This window comes from Hippocampus bargibanti, linkage group LG18, assembly GCF_051943395.1.
Source record: "Hippocampus bargibanti isolate YZ-2025 linkage group LG18, ASM5194339v1, whole genome shotgun sequence".
NCBI classification, from domain to species: Eukaryota; Metazoa; Chordata; class Actinopteri; order Syngnathiformes; family Syngnathidae; genus Hippocampus; species Hippocampus bargibanti.
In genome coordinates this window covers 333,530-360,536 of record NC_142751.1, presented here as the reverse complement: position 1 = coordinate 360,536, position 27,007 = coordinate 333,530, and the positions used below count along the sequence as shown (strand labels likewise).

Here is a 27,007-nt window from a genome sequence, read left to right as displayed (position 1 = left end):
AATGTCATTTGAGGTTTTTTTGGCAGCGCGAAAACTTACTTTGGCTTTGCCAGTGCTCTGCAGAATGTGCACCAGGGCGCAGGCCACCTCTTCCTTGTTCTTGACGCCGATGGCGGGCTCCAGCACGGAGCAGAGCAGCATGTAGTTGTTGGTGGCGTACTCGGCAAACTCCTTGTACATCTCCATGGGCAGGATGCTGACGCTCTGGTAGCGCGCCTTGATGCGGATGGCGGGCGGGGCGGTCTTGGCCTTGGCCGGCTGGGGCCCGCCCAGCGGGTACCACTTCTCCACAAAGTGGCGTCCGCTCACTGCCGCCGCCGGGATGCCCACTGAGCCCACGTAGTTGCTCTTGTCCTTCTTCTTCTTCTTGTCGGCGTCCTTGTAGAGGTGGGCGGTGATGGCCTGCACGGCCGGCAGGTTGTCGAACTCGAAGCGCTCGCCCCAGAAGACGTTGTCCGTCTTGAGTTTGCAGCTGGTGCGGGCGTACAGCGCCTCGTCCAGGCACAGCTCGCAAAAATACTTTTTTTTGCCCGGCAGGTCCTTGGCCTCGATCAGCCACAGCCGCAGCGTGTTCTCCACCCGCCGACTGTTATCCTGGCCACAGACAAGGCGGCGATTGGTTTTTCCCCAAAGCACCCGCAAACCGGCGCTTTTCGGGCCGATTGCCGGCCAGGGGGCCTCCTCACCTTGTTTGGCTGCACGGCTCTCCTCAGGTTCTCCATCCATTTGTCTCTCTCTGCGGACGAGCGGCACGAGAAGCACTTGCTCCCCGAGGAGGTGGTCACCTGTGGGGGTTGGGGGGGGGGCATTAGAAAGGAAGCAAACCTTTGGGGACTTTGCACACACCCGCTGCGCACGCCTCACCTCGAAGCAGTAGTCCTGGCCGAGGATGCTGCTGTGCACTGGCTTGATGATGACCTGGTCCTCCATGCTCAAGTCCAGGGCTTCCACAGCGCTGCCGGGGCTGAGCAGTGACTCGTGGGAGCGAGACTCCTTCAGCCTGGGCATCAGATGAGATCTGAGGAGAAAAAGGAAACTTCACCAGAAGATGGCGGCGGGCATGTGGGACCAAGTCCTTCTGACGGAGTCGGCGGATTCGGACCTCCCGGGTCCACCGCTGCATTTCCGCACGAGTCAAATTGTCGCGTTTGCGCGCGCTAACGGCCTTCAGTTTGGGCGGAAGGATTCCACTCATCAGGGTGCGATTCGGCTAGCAGCTCTCTTGTTCAACATTGCCTGCGGCGTTGAATATTTTCTGCTGTCATGCCCGCACATGCTCTTACCCTCCCCCCCCCTCACCGCGCGCACCCTTCCCCACGGTCCTCTTTGCACCAAAAGGCGTTGAAGACGGACAAACAAACAAACGTCACCGATGCAAAGCGGATATTTCCGTGTGGAGCCCGGCAACGACGATGCGCTCCCGACACTTACAGCCTGCCGCCGAACAAGCTAAACATGGCGCGGCCGAGCCCCTCCAGGACGGAAGCGGCGACTCCCGCGTGGCTTTCTCGGCTCGCATTCCTCAAACGCGGACGTCGCCGAGCTTGTGGCTTTCCGCAGCCGCCCTTTGCCGACCCGCGTTGTGGAGGCAAGTCGCGGCGAAGGCGACGGGGGCCACTTTGCGCCCCCAAAGGACGCGCTTGTGATGCTAGCAACGCGACGCTCCGCTCAAGATATTTCAAAAGACAGCACTCCAAATGCTCGGGAGGCGCGCGGGGCGGGTGGGGAAAGCAAGGCAGGAAAACGTTTCCCTTGCCATGAAAGGGGGCGGAAATCGGACCGATTGCTAGCATTGGAGCACACGAGACGGGGCGTGCGCCGCCGAAAAGGTGTCGACGAACGTGAGTGAGTGTCAGCCGTTGAACCGGACGCAGACTGTGGTGCCCTTTCGCGGAACCGTCGTCCCAAGAATCCACCATTGGTTTGTTCCATTTGGTTCTTTCAAGGCAAGGCCAAAGTGCCACTTTTGCCTTGGCTTCCCCGTCATAGCGAGTGAGCGGTCCGCCACGGGAGAAGCCCGCCTCGCAAGCAATTAGGCTTTACACGTACGACTGGGCCGTCCTCTTGCTGTGGCCCGATCGGGCGGCGATGGACGAGCGGTAATCCGAACTGACCATGTCGAGACCCGACCTTTAGACCCATGCCCTGCATGCTTATATAAGGAGCTCGCTCAATCCACTGACGCGCTGGCTAAAAGGCTTCGGACGTTTCTGTCCGGTACGTGCTTGGTGACGTTGGCCGTGAAAGGCGGAGGGCGTTCCGGCCTCGTTCTTGACCAAAGTGGTCAAAGCGTCTTTCTCAGAAGTGGGACGTTTCTCAAAAAGGAACGCTCCCCTGCGTTGATCGGGATGACAGAAATGGGTCATCGCATCGCCTCTCGTTCGCTTGCGTTCTGAAAAACGTTTTGTGGCTGCTGGTCGCCAAGCGTTCGATTGACTGGCTCACGTGTCGGTTCTCCGGAGTACCGCATCTCCAAAAGAGGAAAGAAGGTTACATTGGCGGGGACGGACACACGTGGCCCTTGTCGCGCTTGGTTGCGTTTCGAGGCAGTTGCGCTTCGGCTAAATTGCAGCATGGCCAAACGTGCGAGAGTCTCCCATGGTTCTCGTCTAATAACCCAGGGCATAAGCTTCACGTGGCTTGCTTGCTTGTGATGGAAACGTGCTAATGGGTCCCCATTTGGTTGGGCCGTGTGGGCGTGACAAAGTTCTTGCGTTGCGGGCGATACAAGTTGACTTTCTCAACGTTGTGCTTCGCTAGCGTGCGAAAGACAGGCCAGATGGCCGGGTTCTGCGCGAGAGGCCATTTTAGGGAACATGTCCAGCAAAAAGGCCACTGTGATCGAGAAAGTCCTTCCGGTCTCGACTGGTCTCCGGGGACCTCGACATACTTTGCTGACCTCGGACCGAAGTCGCAGTCTCCCGAGCAACCCGTTGCCATCAGGAGCACAAGAAGAGTTGCCTTTGAGTACATAAAGGTCTGAAGGAATGACTCATCATGGGAACCCGGACGCAACAGCGACGACGGGCTCCGATGATCAGCAGTGGCATCGTCCTCGCGGCCGCGACGCCAAGCACCGCGCCTCCCTCGGCCCCACAACGGATAGAACCCCCCCCCCCCCCCCCCCCACAACGCTGCAGACAAATCTTCCCTTCGCCTCCGGCGGAATGAAACACAACCCCTCCCTTGAAGGGAGGCCTCTCGAGAATTCCAGGCCATTCGATCGTCATGACACCACACCACCACGCCTCCCCCACCCCCCAATAAAACAAGCAAAAGCAATCCGACAGAACGGCGCGGAAAGCGGCCGGAAGGGACTCACCAGGCATGGTTGAAATTCCACAGAGTGAGCGACTGCGAGGGTGGACAACAGGAAGAGGAGTGCGGGGCGAGAGAGAGATAAGGGGGAGGGGGGTTAAAGAGAAAGAGAACCCCCGCCAGGGATGGATGCTTTTATGTTTATCCGTCCCCCCAAGCCCACCCCCTCCTTTCCCCTTGTTGCTTGACTTCCTCCTCCCTTGCTTTTCCTTGTCCGGTGGGAGCGGTGCGACGACCCCCTCCAGCTCGCGTCTACATTAGCCGCTTCCCCGGCTTGGATTTGGGCAGGGGGTGGACGGCGGTGATTCTGGTCTCCCTTTTAGTCCCGACGTCCGCCTCAACCTCTCCCTTTCTCTCTTAGCGATTGACTGCACCTCCCCACCGCTGTCTCCTCGTGCGGGGAGGAGCCTGACTGGCTGTGGCGAACAAGCGGGCGGGCTGGGGCTGGAGTTGGGCGAGGGGGAGGGGGCGGCATGGGTGTGTTTTATCACATGGATACGTGTGGTGCAGGCCAGCTCATAGACGCGAATATGCGCACACGCATGGCCGAACGGTCTGTCTGCGCCATCTTGAATGTGGCAGGATGAGGAAATGCATTGGTATGGCCCGGTCCTAACCAAGGTCACATGCAACATGGCTAATCCACGAGGTGAGCTGTCTGCGAGTGTACGTCTGTTGGCCAGCATCAGCCCGCCCGCCCCCCACACACTTCCTCTTGTGGCCTGCCCGGTGCTCTTTGTCCTGTCAGCTGTGGTGCGTGTTGCATTGCTAGTTAGTCAGCTGTTGCTGTTTATATGAGCTCGGCCTCAATTATGATGTGGGCAAAGTATTCAGCATTGAAAAAACTCAACGGAGATTACTCAACAAGTAATGGAGGTTGAAGGGAGTGTGGCTTCTAGAACGAAGGGTGAGAATTCCGACCCCACTCTCCCTTCCCGACATGAGATCATTCACCTTATTCAGTGCCGAACAAACGGTACCCATGCAAAAGGGGTGTGCACGCCCCACTTTTCATTTTATTTGTTAAAAAATAAATAAATTATCCAATAAATGTTGTTCCACTTCACAATTGTGTCCCATTTTTTGACGATTTTGTTGATCCTTGACAAAAAATAATAATTTCATATCTTTATGTTTGAAGCCTGAAATGTGGCGAAAGGTTGCAAAATTCAAGGCACTGTATAGTAAATATTTTGCCACAATATGACATCAAGCCACTCCTTTCTCAATCCGAACTTCCTCAATTCCCTTCACCATAGTCACCAGCATGTTCCAAGTTAGCCTCAAAGTACTACTTTGGTCCGAATGACGCTCGGGTAAAACCTCCTGAGCCCCTCACAAAAAAGGGGGAACTCACCTATCGCTGTCGGCGTTCCTGAAGCCCGGCAAAATGTGCCTGAAGCTGGAGTTGCGGTCCAGCTTGGGCTGACTCTTGGTGCGCTTGATGGAACCCTTCAGCCGCCGGCTCAGGAAGCCCTGGGTGCACCCCCCCGCCCAAAACAAAAACACAGGTGATCAACTTGAGGTCACAATGGGCTGAAATGGCCCTTACGGCGGGTTTTTGGCTCGCCCACTTTTGCGGTGAGCAGTAAAATGGAAGCAAAGGCAGAGCTTGTTCAAAGAAAGGCACAAGGACATCTCCTCGCTTGTTCAACATGCGGCCATAGATGGCGCCGATGCTTTTCCTAGGCCTGACGGTCACGTTTCAGCAGGTTGAGTCGGGACAAGGTGAAAGCTCTTCCCACAGCGACAACACGTTTGCGGCTCCCCGCCCGTGATGTCACCATTCTTCTTCAAACACGGTCATTAGGCGCTAATTCACAGGCAACGTCCCCCCTCTGCCAAGTTTTGTTTTGGTAGCATCCCTCCACCCCCCGCCCGGCCAAACCACCGCCATCGCTCTCGCCGTGTTTATTTTCACACGGGCCAACCAACAGCTGAAATCGCGTTCCCCAGCGGCCCGCTGTCGCCATGGCAACGGCCGGCTGTCATTTGGAGCAAAGGAAAAAAAGAGGGGGGGGGGGGGGCCTGTCAGGATGCCGCCGGTGTTGGGCGATCGTGAGGCGATCGCGGGGTGTCGGCCGTCCACTTTTGTGGTTGCGCGGTTGTTACTGATGCCAGCCTGAATGCTAAAATCTGAGCGCTGTGCTGGTTGGCGTGACCTGCTAACCCATACCGCTAACAATGAACCCCAGCCAAGCTTAGCCAGGTGCGATCGTGCTGCTTTGCCAAATGCCGAAATAAAGGCAACAGAGCATATTTTCCCACTCATTCATCAGTTTACGACGCCATCAGCGTCAAGGCTAATCCATAACTAAGCTCGGCAACACGGGGCACCATTAATGCCCCGGCGCCATTACCCGTGCTTGGTGGAGATAATTGCAGAGCTGCTCGATGACGGACGCGCCTTTTATTTGCCGCCGCAAGCGCTTGTCTTCAGGAAACGACTCGATGACACCACTCGGCATTTTCGAGATTGGTACCTGGGGGAGGCAGTCGGCCAGCAACGGTGGTGGCTGCGGGGCGAAATCCACCTCCATCTTTGCCACCAATTTCCAAATAAGACGCCGATAACGACTTTGAGCATGAGCTACGCTACGCACTGGTGTCACTTTATGACACGAAACGTGATGCTTTTTCACTTTATGACACTTGCCTGAAAACAAAGAAAAAAGGGTACTTTGAGAACTGTCCAGTATTTGATTAGTCATGTGACTTTTTTCAACCGCGTGCGGCTATATTAAAAAAGAACAATGCTGAAGCGCCTCTGGCTGGTTTTTTCTTCATGCAAATAGCCGCCGCTAATTGCTAATTAGCTTCAAATTGGGGACTCATGGCTGAATTTTCTACTCAACGAAGCGGCCGTTTGAATTGAAATACGGCAGTGCGGCACAAATGGAAAAACACCAGCGACTTGCCGTATGCGTGCGCGCGTCGTACGTTGACCGGCATGTGCTGGCCTGAACCGACTTTGATGTCACGCGTGGAGAAATGAAAGCAAAATCTGTGCAGGACTTGCACGGACACGCTCCAACATCAAAAAGCGCCTTTGCGCTTGATCAAAGCCATCGGGGCCCCATCTGGAAAACAGACCGAGACTCCGTTCGACGCGCCCCAACTTGATTAGTTAACCGCCAGTGACCGCTGAGTCCAAAGTCCAAAGGTCATCGGGCCGCTGGCGAAGGACTAAAAGGACAACCGACGTCCCCGGACGAGTTGTGTCCATAATTTGTAAAATGGCTTCAAATGACTTCTACTGGGCGTATTTTAATAAGATTCCACCGCATATACAGTAAAGTCTCGTTATATCGATATCGGATATATCGATAGTCCCGGTTATATCGATACTATTTCTATGCACGCACGGAGAAAATTACATGCAAACAGGGTCGGATATATCGATAGTCCCTGTTATATCGATATTTTTTCGAACTCCCTTGAATATCGATATAACGAGACTTTACTGTAGCTCTATTTTACGTTTTAAGACTCACGCTGAACATTCAGGAAGTCTTGTTTTTGAGTTGGTGACGAGTCCGTACGTGACGTCAGAAAAGGACCGCCTCCTCACCGTAACAAAGACGCATTGTAGCGTCTTTCCATCACGTCAATGTATTTTGCTGTACTGTTTTTTTTTAAACGATGTCCAAAAGCCGCCAGCAGAGGGAGGCAAACTCCATGGAAAGAATGTATCAGCCTGTGGAAACGAGCTGATTCATTCCTCACCGGAGCTGGTCGCCATTTTTCTGCCTCTTCTTTGGTGAGACATTCCCACACGCCCGTTTGCCTCAAAATGGCCCAAATAAATTCTTTAATTGATTGCAAACATGTATGCTTTGCTCATCAGGACTATTTGAATCATATTCATAACTGGATGTGTAACAAGAAAGCATATTCTCCGAATCTGAAGCCATTGTTTTGATTCTGCAGCAATGCAAGACGTCTTGGCGTGACGTCACTAAAGGGGGGCGGGACTTTCTGAAAACGCCCAATTCACAGCTCAATTTTTTGCAGATTTTGGACACTTTAAGTCATTTTTATTGGTGTTTTGCATTTGACTAAAAATATCATACTGCATGTTTTGGGTATTTTAGATGCTCTACAACGTTTTTCTGGTGTCAGTTAAAAAACAAAAAAGTGACGTTGGTTGTCCTTTCAGTAGAAGTACGGCAACCTGTGGTTCTTCCACGGCTCAGTCAGTGGAAAACATACGGCGTGAAACTCGCTGCGAGGTTGAGGCCGACACGTCACACGTTGTCGCACTTTCACAGCAAGATGGCGCCAAAGGATGACTTTGATTCGAGGAAACCTTGCCTCCACTCTTGCCTCCACTTTAAGCCTTTGACTGCCCCACCCCCCCCCAAAAAAAAAAGTTGTTCTCTATAGTAACCGATGGAATCCATCAGAAACTGACATCCACAGGCCAGTTGAGTGCCAATCCTTCTTCCCTTCGCCGGAAGACCTGAAAAGGGGGCGTCTCCGGCTCATCCCATGGCTGAATTTTCAGATAAGCGAATCTTTTGGCGCTTTTGCTCGACTTTCTTCCCATAAGTGCGCAACCACAGCAAAGCAAGACGTATCCAAAGACAGACTCACAGTACTCACGGTGACCCTGAAGGGTGCAGCGGCGGCAGCAGAGGCGGGCGCGACCTCCATGGCAGGCGGTGTTTTGTCCGTCGGGCTGCCGGGCACGCTGCGTCGGCGCCCGGAACTCTCGGGAGGTGACTCTGCAAAGAACACCAACGCAGAGACGGTTGTTGAGCGCCACGGCAGCCGAAACACGACGGACTCGCTTAGCGGACATCCAAAGTGGGCGGAGCCAACGATTTGGTCATTTTCATCCCGCGATTTGGTGACTCCACTGCAGGTGTCGGGAACCTATGGCTCGCGAGCCATATACAGTGATACCTCGGTTTACAAACCCCTTGGCTTACGAACTTTTCGGTTTACGAACGATAAATGTATGAACATTTTACCTTGGCATATGAACTTTTTGGGGATACACACGGAGTGCCACAATGAATGATGTGTCGTTGCCGAATCCATTCTAACAAGAAAATGGCAGATGACGTTTTTGTCCTCCATTCCCCGCCCCCAGTCTTCGGTGAAAGCCACGTGATTGGTCAAGAACGCAGCAGTGAGGGGGTGGGGTTTAAACATTAAAGAGACAGGCAGACGACAGAGAGAGAGAGTGAGAAAATGGATTTTAACTTTGATAGTTCAGAGGCAGAGTGTAGACTTCAAGGTTAAAATTCCCATCAATCAGGCTCCACAAATAACCCTCACAAACCATCTGTACACTTGATGCAAAAAGCTATCAACCCAGCTCAAGAGAACACAATTGATTTGGAACAACGTCATACGATTTGCAAATTTCCCCATTGCGGGACGAATAAAGGTATTCTGATTCTGATTCTATCACAGAGAAAGCACCTCCAAGGGATCATTCCTCAAGATGGTGAAAGAAGAAGGCTACGTTCCTCATCAAGTGTTTAATGCTGAGGAAACTGGCCGCTCCATTCCATCAAGCCATCAATGACCATCACAAAGGTAAATAAAACTACTTTATTATACTGTACAGTTTATTTCTTTAATTATAATACCATAGGACATTTATTATATATAAAATAAGGTATATTTTGTGTAGTTTTAAGTCTTAGAAAATTAGAACGGATTATTCTCATTTTAGTGGTTTCCTATGGGAAATTAACTTTGGGGATAGACACTTTTTGCCTTACACACTCTGTTTGGGAACCAATTAAGTTTGTAAGCCGAGGTATCACTGCATGGCTCTTTTGATGATTGCATCTGGGTCGCCGATAAAACTAAATGCATTCTCGCTTTCTCACTGTTCGTTTCCTGTTTGGGCGGCAGTCGGCAGAAAGCGCAAATTAGATTGGATGATACTGACCGATGGCCCTTGATGTCGAAAGAGGTAAACGCCGCCTTTTAAATAAGCCTGGCGATGGCGAGCATTGTCATCAAATGGTGAGTATAGTTTTTTCTTTTTTGAATGTTGCTGTGCCGATGGCCATTTTGTGTTTGGGAGCCTTTTACTGAGCGAGGCTTGTGTCAGGAAGGGCATCCGACGTAAAAGCTTGGCCAAAACAAACATGCGGATCAAGCCTCTAAAGATGGAGGACAGTGATTTGCTGTGGCGACCCCTTGAAGGGAAAAGCCCAAAGGAAAAGAATATAGTTAAAAATGTTGTTGAATGGATGGAAGGATTCGCCTTTGTGGAGAGAAAAAGCCACGATTCTAATTTGCAATGAAACAATACCATGAATGAAACAGTTGAATATCGGTGGCACTTTGACAAGCCCCATGCTAACGTTAGCATCAATATACTTATGTGAGCGACAGCAGAAAGCAGCCGTGCAAGCTAATGAGCAGTGTGCAGGCTAGCTAGCGATAGCTTCGCCTATGGACCCGCCAAGTTGACTTTCATTCCGATCGTTTGGCTGGATTTTTTTTACCAATCATGAGGAACGGAAAACTATTCATATTCATGGTGAGTATTATCACAAAGTTATTTTAAATAATATATTCAGACATTTTGTTGGAATCACATGCGTGTGCGTGCGTGCGTGTGTGTGTGGCTCTCACTGAAAAACCTTTCTAAATATTTTACTTTTATGGCTCTCTTTGTCAAAAAGGTTCTACCGCAACGGCGAAATGCGGCCGCGGCAGGCGAGCGCCGACAAGTGCCTCAAGTTTTTTGTCGGTCAAGGCGACGTTGGACGCTTTGACGGACGGCGCCCTGGATGGACAAAACCAGGAAGTGTGCACCAGGAGAGCAACTCGGTCCACCCAGCAAACCGTTTCCCTCCTGTTTACACATCAACAGAGTTGGAAGTGTAGTGCCCCCCATTGTTTTCTCCCGTACGGAATGCGGGACAAGCGGTGGTGGAGATGACGGCGTGGATTACCCCTGTTGGCAACGGGACGGCTGCGGCTGCGAGAGCGACTGCGCTGACGCTGCAAGCGGGACTTGGCCAGAAATCGGTAGTAGTATGAGCGTCTCCCGGATCCTTTCCTACTAATCCCGGCCATCTTTTTGCCGCCACTCTCCCGTCGGCCGACGTTTACCGACTGGAGTCCTCTTGGGTGCGAGCCACGACAAAAAAGGGACCCATTCCCCGAGACTCCTCCATTGTGCCAAACATTCCATGGAGTGGGGGGGGGGGGGTTGTGTGGAAGCGCAGCCACTCGCTGTCCCTGGAGCTCCACCTTTTAAAACACTCCCCGCCCCCACCCCCCCCAAAAAAAAAACAGTTTCCCACAACAAGGTCCGGAATACGACGTGTGTGAGCCTGTTTCCTGGTGGGCAGGAAGGCTTCCCGGTGCACCACACAAGGAAGAAAAAAAAGCACACAGCACCGAAAAGAAGCCAGTGAAGTTTCCTTCTCTGAGGAAGAAGGCAAACGGCCTTGCTTTTACGAGATGAAAGTGTGTGTGTGGGAGGGGCGGGGGGGGGAAGAACCTCTCCCGGTTGCCTTTGAGAAAGAAGAACAGCAGGAGAGCGGCAACCGTCACGGGGTGAGGCCCTTCGCTCGCCGCCATCGCTCCTGTTCAGCAACCACCCCCCTGAATTCCTTCCTTTACAATCAGACCATACTGCAACATTGTTGCAACGAGTTCCACGTGGGATGAAAAATGAACGTTGCCGCTTCTGGACCCAAAGTGGATCCAAGCAAACACGCGCACAAAAAAAGGCCAAATGGACTTTTGAGTGCGGTGCGACGGCGCCCTCTTACGGACAAAGTGCCGATGCACAAATGGCCACAGACACCAGCCCGAGTTTTTTTTTTCCTCTTCAACCCGTCCTAAAGTAGGAAAACGTGGATGGCTTAGTGACGTACTTCCCGGGAGAACTTTGCAATTCTGAGCCTGCAAGATAAATTTGGTGCGGTCCAAAAATGACAGGCCCAAACCCTTCGCCCGAGGTCACTGATAATAATAATCATAATCCATTTCATTTCTAAGCGCCTTTCAGAACTCTCAAGGTCACTTTACAGTCACAGGATAAGTTTTTCTGTGGGTGAGCAGCGGCAACCACACGCGCCAGCGTTCACTCAACCTGGAAGTAACTCAAATAAATTGAAAGCTAGCTAGCTAGCCAATAAGTAACTCATAAATAGTTAATAGATAGTCAGCTTGCAGCCAGCCATCTATACAGCTAATAGCTAGCTAGCTAATGGATAGCTAGTGAGTAGATAGCCAGATAGCATCATCTCCCTCCTCCCTGGGTTTTTCCAAATCTGATCCGTGAACTATCCTCTTGGGGTGGGCGGCAAACTTTAAAACATGCTTGACAAAATATAAGCCGATCCTCTTATTCCTTATTTCTTTGCCATTGTCTATTTTTTTACTTAAAGGACAACCGACGCCATTTTTTTGTTTCCTAACTGACATCAGAAACACGTTTTATAGCATCGAAAATACCCAAACGCACAGGCTGATATTTCTAGTCAAATGCAAACCACCAATAAAAATGAGTTAAAATGTCCCAAAACGACTTCAAAATGACCTCAGAAATGGCGAGTTTCAGAAGGTCCCGCCCCCTTGTTTGTGACGTCACGCCAGGACATCTTTCCTTGCTCTCGAATCAAAACAATGGCTTCACATTCGGAGAAGATGCTTTCTTGTATTCATCCAGTTATGAATATGATTCAAATAGTTCTGAAGAGGAAAGCATACATGTTTGCACTCGATTAAAGGAGTCCTTCCGGATCATTTTGAGGCATCTGGACTCCAATGTAGCTCCCAGAAAATGCACAAGATGGCGCACAAGCTCCGTTGGAAATGGGCTGATTTGCCTGCCGGGAATTTGTGTCAACTAGTATCAAATAGTAGTCTTTGTGCAACACACAACGATTCACCATCACGTTATTCATGTGTTTTCCTTCTAATTTCGCCATCAGCACGAAGTTTTCAGAGCAAACAAAGTTCCCAAAATGCATTGTGTGTTGCTTTCTCGGTCAGGAGCGTTCCTGACGTGACGTCACGTCAGGCATCGTCATCAACTGGAAAACAAGACTTCCTGAATATTCAGCACGAGTCTTAAAACGTAAAATCTAGCTGTATGCGGTGGAATCTTTGTAAAATGCGCTCAGTAGAAGTCATTTGAAGTGATTTTACAAATGATGGACACGGCTTGTCCAGAGACGTCGGTTGTCCTTTAAGTAACCAAAAGTCAACCAAATGGAATTGCTTTGAGCACACAACAATCTGTCGCCATTGAAATAGCTGCGACCGAGCATCACTGACACCGACCGTCGCACGTCAAATGACGAGCCCAAGATGCCGGGATGACGCTAAAAACGCTGACGTGGCCCAAATGGGTTTGGATCAAACAAACTTGCGACGGAGACCTTGTTGATCCCCACGCGCATGTCGGCGCGGGCTTTAAAAATAACGGCCGCCTCCGCCTTGGCGTCATAATCCTGTTCGTTTTTAATCTAGCAGCCAAGTGCCTTTTAAATCCGCCCCCGGCCCCCAGCATGACGTGCTCGCTTGGGAAGAGGGGGAAAAAAGTGCCTCAGCCGGTGGCGAACTTTGCCAGCCGGCCTTCTTGTCTGAAAGGAAAGTGGGCTCGAAACACATTGGCAGGCGGCTCTCCCAAGTGCTTGGCCTCCGTACGCGTCTTTGCTCGACGTTGTGGCAAAAAAGACTCGCCGCCTCACATGGGATTTAGTCGGCACATTGAGCGGCACCGTGTGCCGCGATGACGGAATTTGAGGAATTCTGGCCCGGCCGGCCACAGAGGCCCCATTGTCGGCGCCAACAATGGGCCACGTGCTGCTGAAAGTGCTCCGTAAAACGGAGCGCCGGACGCTGCGTCATCCCATGCGGCGTTTGGATAGCGGCGAACCAAGGCCACCCTTCCCCGTCCTTCCTGACCCGCCGCCCTCGCAAAGTTGAGCCGGGCTCCTCGTCGGAGCTGAGCCACGTGCCCCCGTTGTCAAATCAGGGCAACGGGCCAAACGAGCAACACGCAGCTACGCGTTCGTCCCAAGACTAGCAGTGTCTTTTGCTTTTTGTTGGTGACAGGACAGGACGGACGATGGACATTCAGGAGGACAAGGGGGTAGCAAAGTGGAGTTTGCCAACGGACGCTTCTTCCTTCCAAGCAGCATCCCCGTCGTGGTGAATCACGTGACGGGAAGCCAGGTAGGTCTCTTCCTGTCTTTCCTGTTTGTCTGTTCTCACCACACCCCCACCGCTTTCCTGTCCAATCCCGGCGAGCGGGAATTCAAGTTTATGTGAGAAATAGCCCAAGTGCCCCCAAAAAAGTCCGCTGGCAACAAAACACCCGGTCACTTTGGGGATGCTGAGTGCTTCCCCTCCCAATTTGGCCGCGATCCAGAAAAGCGGATGCGTGTAAACATCCCACCGGCGCGTCCCGAGACGCATTCGGCGGCCCGCCTTCACAAAGCAAAAAAGGGACGTTTTTGTCACACGCTTCCTGAAAAGCTCGCCGGTAGCGCGCGCGTCCAAGCAGAAAGTCGTTTGATCGGTCATTTCCTGACTGCCGGTGGCCAGTGAGGGGCCAACCCCTCCCGCTCAGAGCGATTGATTGTGGCTTGGCCCCTTGTGCTATCGTAGCCGAACGGCTACCGAGGGGTCTTGCCACTCGCATTGGCTCATGAGAAGCGCGTGGGAAGTCGTCAAGCCCCCCCCCAAACTCACTTCCTTCCGCGCAGCTGCCGGCGCTCTAATAATAGGACAACAATGCCCCCAGACGCGACGAGTGCTGGCTGGAAAAGTTGCCCCCGAATGGAACATGACAACAAAGTTGCAGTGCGGGATGGGGGGAGTGGGGGAAGGTGGCCCGGGGGAGGCTTTGTCCTTACCTCAGCGTTGCATCCCTAGCAAGAAATCTCGAGCCAAGCAACAAGCCGCCTCCGGGTTGCCCCTTTTTGCCCTCATACGGGCCGCCCGGCCAGCTAGCGAGCCAGCTAGCGACTCCTCCGCTACGCGACGCCGCAGTGTGTGAACGAGAGCGAGAGAGAGTGCGTGCGTGTCCTGAGCGAGGACTCCTGCGGGGCTAACCCCCACTAGCCCGCCCACCCCTGAACCATTCGGCCACCTCCTCCCTCCTCGTGCGCTCTGTCCCGTCCTGTTCTTTTCTTCTCGTCCTCACTGATTTCACTTAGGAAGTCAACCGTTTGCACCCCCCACCTCCCGTTGTTGAAAGAAGGTAGAGGGGACGGCGTGTTGTTCCTCGGGGCAAAGAGGGAGAGGGGGTGTCGAGAGGAGGGGGGGAGGAGTTGGGAGCCAAATTCCAATGTCGCGGTACAGCCAATGGGAGGCTTTGTTGCGGCTCAAGCGAGAAACCGCGGGGCCGCTCGCTCGCCCGCCCGCTTGGGCCTCCTCAGAAACAATCCGGCTCCTCGGCACCAAACTCCTCCTGGGCTTTTCCGGAGCGCCGTAGCAAAAATGGAAATCGGAGCAAAAGGGAAGGTCGCCGGGCCGTTGACCCGGCGGAGACGCCGTCTCCTCAGTGACAAAGGTAGGCGGCAAGCCACACCCCCTTGGTCTTTCATCCGCCCGCCCCCTCCCTCGTCAACGCGCCTCCAAGAAGGTCAACTCGATCGCAAGCGTAACTTCTGGCGGGCCGCCGTACGTCCAGCCGTCACGGCAACGTGTATGTTGCCGGGCAACAGGTGACGGTCGAGCCGTTCGGGGTTGAGGGCGAGCCCGGATCCCGTTGGCGCAAGAAGAGCTTTTCGTCTTTAAGAGTTGGCACACCCACCGCAAGTGCTCGGGGCATTCCACCTGCCTCGTCGGAAGCCCAAATCAAGTTCAGGTGTTCTAGTAGGCTTTTTGTGAGCTCTAAAAACGATTGCACGAGCCGCCGGCAGATAAAAAAGGGGGCTGTTTTCTAGCGGGCAAAGGTGGCCACCTCGCAGGCCTAAATTGAAGCCCCCTGCCGGCCCACCGCAAAATGATACGACGGCATCAAATGCGGCCAAAAGGGCAAGGCCCAAGCCAAAAATGCCCACGGTGCCTTCAAACCACAAAATGTGGTCACTCCAGGAAAGACAACCCTTCTCGGGACAAGCATTTGTTTACAGTTCTGGGTTGAGGACGTGAAACCGCCGCCGGGCTGGCGCGATGAATGTCAAGTGACTCAAACTCGGAGAGCAGGTGAGTTGCGGCGACGAATGGGCGGTGCACGGTCGAGCGGCCGCCGAATGCCACCCCCCCCCCCCCCCCCACACTCCCTGAAAAAAAGAATCATCTGAAAAGCGTGCGGAGACGAGCGCTGGCATGTCAAGTCTGTAATTTGGCAAGGAAAAGCTGTCGCGGACGGACGGACGGCCCTTTTTGGCCTTGCAAAAGTTTGCGGAGGGTGGCGCTCACTCACCATGCTGAGCCTCGGCGTCGCCCTCCATGGCGCCTCACGCGTCCATGCTCAAAATGGGACAAAAGTGGCGCCTCGCCGCCTTTCCCTCTCTCGGTTGTCCCTTTTCCGAGCCGCTGCCCCAACCGACTCAACTCGGGCGAGTGCGGTGAAAGAAAGACAGCAAGGGAGAGCCAGTCCGGTACGGCGCCGGATCGGAGGGAGGAGGCTAAAATGCGGGGGTGGAGAAGGGGGGGGGGTGACAGAGAGAGAAACTTGTGGTTGTCGACGAGCTTTTTGGCCCAGCACTTTCAACTCTCATGCCGATCAGCACATTTTTTGCCCCCCCCCCTCCCCCTCCTCCTCCGTGTGGAAATTTTGCTGCTGGAAAAGCGTGTCACTCTTGGTTGTTTGTTGGTGGCATTTGCCGTATTATTGCAGCGGCCACGTCAACTTTGAACATTTCATCTGGCCACGCAAGCCGTCGCCATTTGAGAACTTTGGAGCTTCAAATGCCAGTGATGCCCCCTTACGGCCTTGGCGCTCCTGCCGTCACATTTCAAGGGCTCCTTACAGAATTCCGGGAATTCCCGTTACAGCCGACAGGAGCCATTTTGTTCGAGACGCTGCTCTTTCTGTGAATAAATGTCTCCCTCTTTTGGCGGGTGGGTGCGGTGCACGTCCGCTTTCAGGACGACGTTGCCAATTTCATATGCCGGCCACGTTTTGAGAATCGCCAGACCGTCGTTTGATTTGCCCCTCGGGTGGCCGAATCCGTATCAAAGCGCTTTGCCGCGCGGCGGCCGCGTCGACCCCGATTTGCAATTGAATGACGCCGGCGGTAGACGCCCGCCGCTCTTCATTGGCCTTGAGTGCGCCGCTGTCACGCATGAGCGCGCTCCACGCTAGCTACGCACCGCGCGTGCGAGAGATAAGCCGCGTTCCGAAGAGATGCCTGCATTTCAAAGTCAAAGTCAGCTTTCTGGTCAAATATGCTAATATGCGTGACGTACAGCACAGATGAAATGACTGTCGTCTCGGTCCCCAGCGTGCAAGGCACACATTTGGGTGTATTCAGACGCCGCTGCCCCCTGCTGGTCGAATTTCACCTGTCATGCGCAGATTGACGACTTCTTTCAAGGTGTATTCCTCAGATTCTCTGATCTTGTTTTGTTTGTCAACTATTTGTGATTTCTTTTGATGACTTGAAAGAACAGTTTCTAGCTTCACTATGTTTAATTTTATTGAAAAAAATACGCTTGCAAACCATAAAAAAACATTTTGAGTGAATGTAACCCAAGGCGTATTTAAAACTTGCAAAGAGTGACGTCCATTTTTCAGATGCGAAAAAAAGAAAACAATATCCTTATGATGACATCATCTTGCCAAGTGGTTGCGCTTCAAAGGGCGACCGGCAGAGGCCGCCACAGCCTCAATATTCGAACTGGCGAGTGTTTGTCCCTCGTCAGCATACTTGTCAACCTTGGATAATAGCTTCTTCCCTTATAAATAATTACCATTCCCGTATCAAAATGATTTTCAAAAAGCGGAAATGCAGACATCCTACCGCGCATGCGCTCGTTATGCTTTTATCAATCCGACTGCATGCAGCGATTTAAAAAAAAAAAAATAGAGGATTACGGATGACTTTTGCTGGTTTGCCGTGACGATAGTAGCGATCGGCGGCAGCATTCTCGTTGGCGACCAACAGTTCACACAAACTGGATTTGAACCAAAATGGTCTTTGGAAGGTCGGTTCACAAAAAAAACAAATCCCTGTATCAATTTGTACAGTGATACCTCAGTTTACGAACGCTTTAGCTCACGAAATTTTCACCTCACGGACATTAAATTTGCGAGCATATAGTCTTGGCTGACAAACTAGTTTTCGGCGGACGAACCAAACCAGACGGCACCACGGGCTAGTTTTTGTCACCCCCCTTCTTTGAGTGCAGACGTGGTTTGTTATCGAGGATACTTTTGCTATTAAGGCACCAGAAAAGACCCCACCGCAGGCTAGTGTTAAGCCAAAGAGGACCAAAAAGAAAATTACGGTCAAGCAGAAGATGGAGATCAGCGAAAAACACCAACAAATTGTGCGTTTGTGTCACTTAGCGTCCCAGTACTAGCACGCTAAGTTGACGATTGCTACGTGTGGCTCAGGGTGTTTCCGTGTTGTCCAAGCAATGGTCTCAGGCAACAGAAGAGGTTGAAAAATGAAAAGCAGCTAGCAGGGGACAGTGGGAGTGATGGTATTAAAAAAGCGTGGCAACTTCGCTCGGATATCATCAAGAGGCAACTACGTCAACGACCATCACAAAGGTCAATAAAACGGCGATTATCCAGTAGACTTTCGTTCTTTACTGACCATACAATAGTGTCACGTGCGAGTTGACAGCGGGGGGGCGGGGCTGCCTCTCCCGGCCGTTCTCCACCCCCTGTCAATTCTCTAATCGCGGACACGGGGCATTTATACGGTTCGCGGTCACCTCGCCAATGCCGGATGATTGACTCACCTGGACACTCTACCGTACCTGCACTCTTTCTCTGATGTGCGGTCCGAGGTATTCTCCCGGCGTCCCATAAACTGATGTCGTCTTCTGGGATTGCGTCATTTTGCACCCTCGTGTGCCATTTGTTTTCTGGCGTCGTAAGCGGGCCGGATCACCACCTGCCGTCTTACTCGCTGTCTTTTCTTTTTGTTTGTGAATAAACATCCTGCTTCGTTGGTACTTCTCTGTCCCCTGCTTTGGGATCCCAAACACTCCACTTCCTTCCGACGAGTCGGCTGCCGTCACTCTCGCTCGGAACGTGACAAATAGCACATTCATCATACATAAAATGAGGCCTATTTTGTGTAGTTTTAAGGCTTATTTAGTAGAAAACTATGTTCGATGGGGACCTGGGAACGGATATTCTCATTTCATAATAATAATACATTTAATTTTTTAAGCACCTTTCAAAACTCAAGGTCACTTTACAGTCACAGGATACGTTTTTCTGTGGGTGAGCAGCGGCAGCCACACGCACCAGCGTTCACTCAACCCAGAATAACTCAAATAGATAGAAAGCTCGCTAGCTAATTCATAGCTAATAGATAGCCAACCAGATAGCTAGCTACATAGCTCGTCGGCTAATAGATAGATAGCTAGATAGGCAGCCAGCTAGCTAGAAATCGAGAATTTTAGTCGTTTATTATGGGAAATAAATGTTTGGCAGACTAGCTTTTCGCCTTACACACACTTTCTGGGAACCAATTACATTCGTAAGCTGAGGTATCACTGTAGAACGCTGTACATTATTTGAAATGATTTCAAAAAAAAGGTATAAAATACAGGGAAAACGTACAAGTTGAGGTGGGCCGATGGGGTTTCCTTCCTAATGATGAGAATTCCTTAGCCTCTTTCGATCCTTCATGTAGATGCTTATTGATGAACATCAGAGAGACATTTTTAAGACAGTCGATCAAGCCTGTCTTGATGTAGATGTCAGGAAATCCACTCGGGGGCGCTGTTGCCTCATGCATTTTCCTTCCCAATTGCCCTGATTTTGTTTCAACGACAAAACATTTTGTGGCTGTCAAAATAGAAAAAAAGCAAAGGTGAGATGCATGACTCATCTTGACGCAGCTGAACATGAAATCTCACAGACAACAGGAGGTCCCATTGCCCCCCCTCACCGACGTTAGCGACGATTTGCCCCTGCGGAGGCCGACTTTGAAGCGCCGTGTGTCTGCGTAACGAGTAGACGCGGCCCAGCGCGCCGACGGGTGGCCTCTGGTCCGCCATCTTCTGAAGGCCACTTGGTCTCCTTGTCCGACCGGCGGCCCCCTATGGTTTGCCCGGTGCGAGAACGTGTCGTTTGTCTCGCTTCGGCGTGTTTCGACACGGATGAAAATGGGTTGGATGGGGGACTTGAAAACAAAAGTGAACACGATGGGGGAAAACGGGATTCGTTTGGGAGAAAAAGCCCCCCCCCCCCCAATTCCCCCTCTCGGCCATCAGACAGTCAACGTCGTCATCTTCCGCCTCTTTTGTTGTTCGAGGCCATTCCTCAGGTGGGCAGAGAAGGGGGACGCCACGCCGTTTGTTTCTCCCGCCGACTCCCCGCAGAAAAGAAAAGATTGGCTAAGTCAAGTATTTACGTTGGCTTAGCAACCGAGGCAAAGTGTTCATATCCGAGAGCGCCAGTAAAGCGCGGCAAAGCCTTTCTTTCGCGCCGGGAGGAGGAAGCGGGGGCAAAAAAAAAGGCGAGGAAGGAGCATCGTCTTCCCTGACAAAAGCACGAAAGAGCAGGAAAGCGAAAAGTCCTCCGGCAATCCTTGCGGACAAAAATCAATAAATTAAAAAGGGGGAGGGGAGAGGGGGGGCTTCCTTGCTAAAGGAAAGCGATTGCACACTAGAAATCTCTGGCATTCAACTCACGTGTGAAATGCAGAAGCAAAGTCGCCCCCTCTCAACCTGAAGCGCCCTCACCTTGTAGGGCACTGGCGCCATACGGCGGCCTTTGAATGGGCTCTGCTAATGCTAATGCTAATGCGTGTCCTCTTGTGCATATTGACGAGAGTGGGAGAAGAAGCCCGCAGATGACAAAACGCCCCCCCCCGACCCCCCTTGTCGTGACTTTGCCATTTCGTAGCCGTCTTGCGGTCATTTGGGTTTGAAAGCAGAAAATTCATCCGCTGCCGTCTTCGGACGTTTCAGCGCCAACGGCAGCGTCGATCTTTGAACAAATGGATTGGCTGGAGGAAAAAGTCTTTTGTCCGCGCTCGCTCTCCCATTTTTGTGTTTGACGCTGGTTGGAGCTGAAGGCCCACCTTCATTTCCAGCGCGGCCGGCCCATCGTTCAAGGTCAAAGGGCAGCAAGGCGTCTGGAGACACGGGCCGGCGAAACCCCGCCAAGCTTCGCCAACGGCAGCCTTGAGTCCGAGAAGTGGCCAAGCGTTAGCCACGGACAGCGTGATGATGATGATTCACACCTTTGGCCTACTGCCAAACCCCCAAGGCGAACCCCTCCCCCACAACCCCCGCACAAGGTCATTAGTCTGTTTGTCGGGGCGAACCCGATGATTCCAGAGACTCGGCGCCCAAGGCGGCAAATTGCTGCAATATTGCTCCTGTTGAGTGAACGCGGCGGCGGGAAGGGCCAGATGAGTCACGCTGATTTCCACTCCAACCCAAAGATCGTCTGGACAAAAAAGCGAGTGAGACGGCGGCCATATTGGCCCCGGATGACTACGAGCGCGTCCGTGGACGAGGCTCAAATTTTGCGGCGTTTGAATCGCGCAGCGCAAACGGCGGCGCGGCAGGCGATTGCATCAGTCTTTGCTCTACCTGCAATGCTGAGAAGAGGATTAAAGGCGAAGAAGAACAGCCAGCGGGGGGGGCGTCGGCGGCGAGGGGGGAGCAAGCGCAGCCATCCTTACCAGCTGCATCTTCACGGAGGATTACGAGATGATAAATCTTATTGGCTTTGGTCGATAATGACTCTGATGCGGGGGAGCAGTGGGTTGCGCGGCGCACCGCAACGTCTGCAACGTGGATTTGGACAAACGTTACATTGGGAAGAAAAAAAAAACCGAAAATAGATTGCGCGTGACACTCGGGACCATCGGGCTGAGGATCGGCCGGCGCACGACCCGTCAAAGATGGCGGCGCGGTGTTGGCTCCCTTTTTCCTGTCGCTTGGCGCGGCCTCGCTGGCTTGCCCGCCGGAAATTGACCGCGGCCGTATTTTCTGACGGAAAGGTGACCTCCACTCCCGAGCGTGATCAATCTGTCGCCGCTTTCTGCGCCCCGAGGCTAAAACTACGTGAAGTACGTTCCCAACGCCCAGAAAAAAAAAGACAAACTTACGCAGCCGCTTTGGAAAAAAAAAACATGCGAAAAGTCAGCCCATGAAAAGTCAGACATGTTTTTGTCCCTGCGTTTTACCGTATTGCTGGAATATGTCAAAACAGCATTGGACACACTCGCGCGTGTGTGTGTGTGTGTGTGTGTGTGCGTGTTGCAGCAAATCAAAGTAGGGCTGCTGCGCGTCGCTTGCGACTAATAGCCGAGTGTGTATTCCAGCTGTCCAAACCAGGTTACTTCCACATCCGCGCTCGCCGATAAGCATTGCAATCAGGTTACAGGCGCACTTTGTCTCCGCGTGTGCATGCGCGTGCATGCGTGTGGCAAGAAACGCGTACAAATTCCGTTTGCGAGCCTTGCGGGACCAAAAGTTCCCCCAAATTAGATTTGCCGCTTTATTGCCTCAACCAAACTCCAGCACCTCAGGACTCGCAACTAACGCCCCCGCCCCATCCACCCTCCATTAATCCCTTCCTCCCCTAAAAACAAAGCCGAAGACCCAATAAAGCGATACCTCAGTTTACAAACACTTTAGCTCACAAACGTTTTGCCTCGTGAGCATTATAGATTGGTGTACAAACTATTTTTCGACAGAGCAACCAAACCACATAGCGCCTCGGTGGCTGGCGAACTAGATTTCGTCACCCCCTCTCTTTGAGTGCAGATGTGGTTTGTTATCGACTGGAGTACTTTTGCTATTATGGGACAGAAAAAGACCCCACCGCAGGCTAGTGTTAAGCCAAAGAGGACACAAAAGAAAATGACGGTCGAGCAGAAGAAGGAGATCATCAAAAAACACCAACAAGCTTTGCGTTTGTGTGACTTAGCCAAATCAACTTCTGTTGATTTGGATAAACAAAAAGCAGCGAGCAGGGGGCAGTGCGAGTAAGGGTATTATCGCCAACAAAGCACAGCAACTTCACTCAGATATCAAGAGGCAACCTGGAAGTTCGTCATCCATTGACAACTACCATCACAAAAGTTAATAAAACCACTTGATTATACAGTACTGTTTATTTCTTTACTGACAATACAATAGCACATTTACTATACATAAAATAAGGTATATTTTGTGTAGTTTTAAGGCTTATTTAATAGATAATTATGTTTTATGGGGACCTGGGAACGGATTATTTTCAATTGAATGGTTTCTTATGGGAAATAAGTGTTTGGAAGACAAACTTTTTGCCTTACACACAGTCTATGGGAACCAATTAAGTTTGTAAGCTGAGGTACTTGTTTGGTTCTGCAAACACAATTGTTTGCTTTCTAGTTAGCCGAGTTTCACCGTTATCTGCAGTGGGTGGGTGGGGGGGGCTCACGCGTGCCTGGGAAATGATTGCACGATAGCAAAGTCAAGTGAAAAATGAATGAGACATTGCCCATCATGAGCGCTTTCCAAGCAGAGAGAAAGACAAAATACCCCCCCCCCCCTCCATTGAGATCTCATCGGTCTTGCCTGCTCTCCGCCCCCCGTCGTTTGCATGGCCTCCAACGTCTAAGCAGAATAAATAAAAGGCCAAGGAAGCGCGCCGCGCTACTAAATGCATCTCCTCCCTCATCATTTATTCACTCGGCGCTGAGACTCTTGCTGACGATGCAAATGATTGGCCGCCCCCCCCCCCCCCATTTGCGTTTGAATGAGGTGTAGGCAGCGTCATTTTTCTCAATGTGTTCCCTTTGAACGTATTTACGATCCGTCTCCCTCTTCCATTTACAAAACGTGAACATTTATTGAATGCTGATGAGAACAAGAAAACACTGGATCAACACCCCCCCCCATTCGACCAAATTAATCAAACCAAAGAACAATAACACCTAAATAAAATGTCAGCACTTGATGGGGGCTGTGCAGGTTTTTGGGAAGATTTGCACTGATGCTTAAAGGACAACCGACGTCACTTTTTTGTTTCCTAACTGACATCAGAAAAACGTTTTATACAATCTGAAATAGCCAAAACACGCAGGCTGATAGTTTTAGTCAAATGCAAAACACCAATAAAAAAGACTTAAAGTGTCCCAAAACTACTTCAAAATGACCTCGGAGATGGCGAGTTTCAGAAGGTCCCGCCCCCATGTTCGTGACATCACCCCAAGACGTCTTGCCTTGCTCTCGAATCAAAATGGCTTCACATTCGGAGAAGATGCTTTCTTGTTACTCATCCATTTATGAATATGATTCAGATAGTTCTGAAGAGGAAGGCATACATGTTTGCAATCGAATAACGAATGTATTCCGTGTCATTTTGAGGGGGGAAATGTAGCACCGAATGTGTGTCATCTGGGAGGGGAATGTAGCACTGAAAAGAGGCAGAAGAGGGTGGCAAAGCTCCATGGAAAGCTCAGTGGAAACGGGCTGATTAATTCCTTACAGTTTTTGTCAGTGAATATCGAATAGATGCTCGGTGACACACACAAGGATTCACCATCGCGTTATTCGTGTGTTTTCCTTCTAATTTTGCCATCAACACGAAGTTTTCAGACCAAACAAAGTATTGCAAAATGCATTGAGGTGATGCAAGGTATGTCCTTTCTCGCTGAGGGGTGTTCCTTCAGTGTCGTAGGGTGAGCACTCCTCACCAACTCAAAAACAAGACTTCGGGAATATTCAGCGCGAGTCTTAAAACGTAAAATATAGCTATTGGCAGTGTAATCTTTGTAAAATACGCTCAGTAGAAGTCATGTGAAGCCATTTTACAAATTATGGACACAACTTGTCCGGAGACGTCGGTTGTCCTTTAAAGGACACAAATTCCCGGCAGGCAAATCAGCCCATTTCCAACGGAGCTTGTGTGCCATCTTGTGCATTTTCTGGGAGCTACATTGGAGTCCAGATGCCTCAAAATGATCCGGAAGGACTCCTTTAATCGAGTGCAAACATGTATGCTTTCCTCTTCAGAACTATTTGAATCATATTCATAACTGAATGAATAACAAGAAAGCATCTTCTCTGAACCTGAAGCCATTGTTTTGATTCGAGAGCAAGGCAAGACGTCTTGGCGTGACATCACGAACAAGGGGGCGGGACCTTCTGAAACTCGCCATCTCCGAGGTCATTTTGAAGTCGTTTTGGGACACTTTAAGTCTTTTTTATTGGTGTTTTGCATTTGACTAAAACGATCAGCCTGCGTGTTTTGGCTATTTTAGGTGCTGTGAAACATTTTTCTGATGTCAGTTAGGAATAAAAAAAAATGGTGTTGTTGTCCTTCAAGGAAGATTTTCAGGGCCTTTTGGTCATAGCTGGCGGGTGGGAGGCGCAAGACAAGCTGTGGCTTGCAGTGCAGCAAGGGACGTTTCCAATGCCACGGTGACCTTTGGGGTAGTTATTGTTTTAGTGATTGTATTTTTTAATCATCTCTTCTCTGGAAAAAAAAGGCAGGTTGGGGGAGGCGGCAAACGGATTTCAAGTGGCGCTCGGCTCCAACATTTATTGAACAAAGCGGCAACGTACACAACGAGCACAAAGTGGTGACAAGGGCGTTTGGGGCTGGCGGTGGTCGTCCATTCACTGGGTAGGGGGTGGGGGGGGGGGCTTCACGATCACAATAAGTAAAAGCTTTGTCTCAAAACAATGCGCAAAGCCTTCCGTCGCCAACACAAACAATAAAGTACGGCGGGTTGTGGCGTTTTTTTGCAATACTTAGACTGGCCACTAGGGGAAGCCCCTCGGAATGTCCCGCCTTGTGCATTTTCTTCTTCTCTGGTATTTTTTTTGCATGTGCTTCAGTTGCGTTTCTTCTTTTTCTTCAAGTGTGGTAACAAAACCCGGCCGGGCATGCTGGAAAAGTCATACACGCTGTACAGTCAAATTTACATCACATGTCTTTACGTGTTTTTTGTTGTTGTAAAGCTTTCGGTGGATCCAAAGAAAGGGACAAATGAGGGAAAGGGCCACGGCGCGGGACAAATTGTAGCACCGAATGACAAAAATAGAGCTGCAATCAAAAACAATTGGCTTTCTTTTGCATTAAAAATTAGAATCTTTCATTCATGGCAAGTTTAAAAAAATTAAAAATCAAATTCATGATTTTCTCTCCAAATAATTGCCTTTGTTGAAAAAACTTCCAAATGTGACCTTTATTTGCCATTTTTGTCTTTGTTTTATTGACGTTTTTTAATGGAGCAAAATACATGTCTCTCTGAAGCCGTGGCACCCCCCCCCCCCCCACCAAAAGGAAAGCAACATGAATGCCAATTGCACCCCTTGTCTCTGTCTTGTATTTGTGTGTGTGTGTGTGTGCATAAACACACCCAATATATCAAATTCAGATCTATACTTTTTTTATCTCATTTGCATGAAAGAAAAGAACAAAATAGGTGATGGGTCAGCCAATCGGGTAGAAGTGTAGGGGAGTCCTTTTCTGGGGGGGTGGGCAGGGCGCTGCGTCTGGCGTGCACGTTTGCGCAATGGGAAAGCGGCGGGTCATCGACTACGCTCTGGAAAGACGTCCCCCGTTGTCTCCGATGTGGTACTTCCTCGCTGGTTCCACAAGAAGGGGAAAAAATATGTATATTCCGGCCCCCGGATCGGGTCGCAAAGGGGATAAGCGGCGTCCTCAAGAAAAGGGGGCCGTGCGCCGGCCCAGGGAGGGCCTTCATTTTGCATCCGGGTCGCGGGTGGGCCGTATCTTCATCTCGGAGAACTTGAGGGAGTACTGCCACCCGGTCCAGGCTGACCACTCCACGCCGTCGGCGTAGGAGGTGTGCTGGCCGCGCAGGTACTGGCCGTTGAGGTTGGACGTGTGGCAGTTGCGGTACCACCAGGCACCGTGGTAGAACGAGGCGCAGTTGTTCTCCGAGTGGTCGTTGTCGCGGTCCTTGGTGGTGAACTTCATGCCGTTGTGCTTCAGGAGGGAGTCGCCTGCAGGCAGGGAGGGTGGGGGTGGGGGGGCGCGACGGTACACAGTAAGCAAGCTTGGAATGAAACCAAATTGTTTGGGACGCCAAGTCTTTTCCTTCCCGGACGACGTTTAAAATTACCCGCATTGCCCGAGTAGTCCCCCACCGTCAGCGGGTAGCCGTCGTCGTCCGGGTCCACCGAGAAGAGGCCCACGCCGAAGGTCTGGTAGTGGGCGTAGGCCGTGCCGTTCTCAAAGTCCTCCAGGTCGATGCGCAGCTCATAGTTGCCCTGAATGGACAGCGCGTGGATCCGCTTCAGCCCTGGAGCGGAACAAAACGTCACCTCGGCCCTGTTCCGCTCGCTCGCGTGGGAAAATGCTCAAAATGTTTGTCTTGTCGTTTTACTGCATATTGATCGCTAACGAGCGGGAAGCCCCCATTCTCCAGCCGCATCTCTATTTGGCACTTGCCGGCAATCAGCCAAACCGGCGGCGGCATTCCCTCGGCGGAGCCGTCGCCGTCCGCCATGTTCATCCAACCGGCAAAATACCTGCTGCAAATCCGGCAAACGCCCGCTCGGAAGAAACATTTCTTTAAGAGCCGGCCGGGCACACCTGAACGTTTAGATTTCGATGCCGCTGCCGTCACTC

At 51.4% G+C, this 27,007-nt stretch overlaps 2 protein-coding genes across 10 annotated transcripts in view; both read right to left on the bottom strand.

Moving 5' to 3' along the window:
• dab2ipb (DAB2 interacting protein b) overlaps positions 1-15,850 on the bottom strand; it is a 31,586-nt gene extending 15,736 nt beyond the window's left edge. Inside the window, exons 1-6 of one of the 9 annotated variants that reach the window (XM_089020700.1) lie at positions 15,692-15,850; positions 7,915-8,045; positions 4,676-4,794; positions 865-1,018; positions 687-785; positions 40-594 (exon numbers count right to left, since the gene is read on the bottom strand). In XM_089020700.1, coding sequence (XP_088876826.1) covers positions 40-594; positions 687-785; positions 865-1,018; positions 4,676-4,794; positions 7,915-8,045; positions 15,692-15,719 — 1,086 coding nt within the window. In that variant the 5' untranslated portion in view covers positions 15,720-15,850. Of the gene's footprint in view, positions 1-39; positions 595-686; positions 786-864; positions 1,019-1,102; positions 1,237-1,431; positions 3,106-3,322; positions 4,647-4,675; positions 4,795-7,914; positions 8,046-10,247; positions 10,480-14,174; positions 14,308-15,691 lie in introns of those variants that run through there. The other 8 variants (XM_089020701.1, XM_089020702.1, XM_089020698.1 and 5 more) reach the window with 8 other exon arrangements.
• An 8,859-nt stretch (positions 15,851-24,709) lies between these two features.
• fibcd1b (fibrinogen C domain containing 1b) overlaps positions 24,710-27,007 on the bottom strand; it is a 30,307-nt gene continuing 28,009 nt past the window's right edge. The window contains exons 6-7 of the mRNA XM_089020705.1: positions 26,499-26,678; positions 24,710-26,379 (exon numbers count right to left, since the gene is read on the bottom strand). Coding sequence (XP_088876831.1) covers positions 26,114-26,379; positions 26,499-26,678 — 446 coding nt within the window. The 3' untranslated portion in view covers positions 24,710-26,113. The remainder of the gene's footprint in view (positions 26,380-26,498; positions 26,679-27,007) is intronic.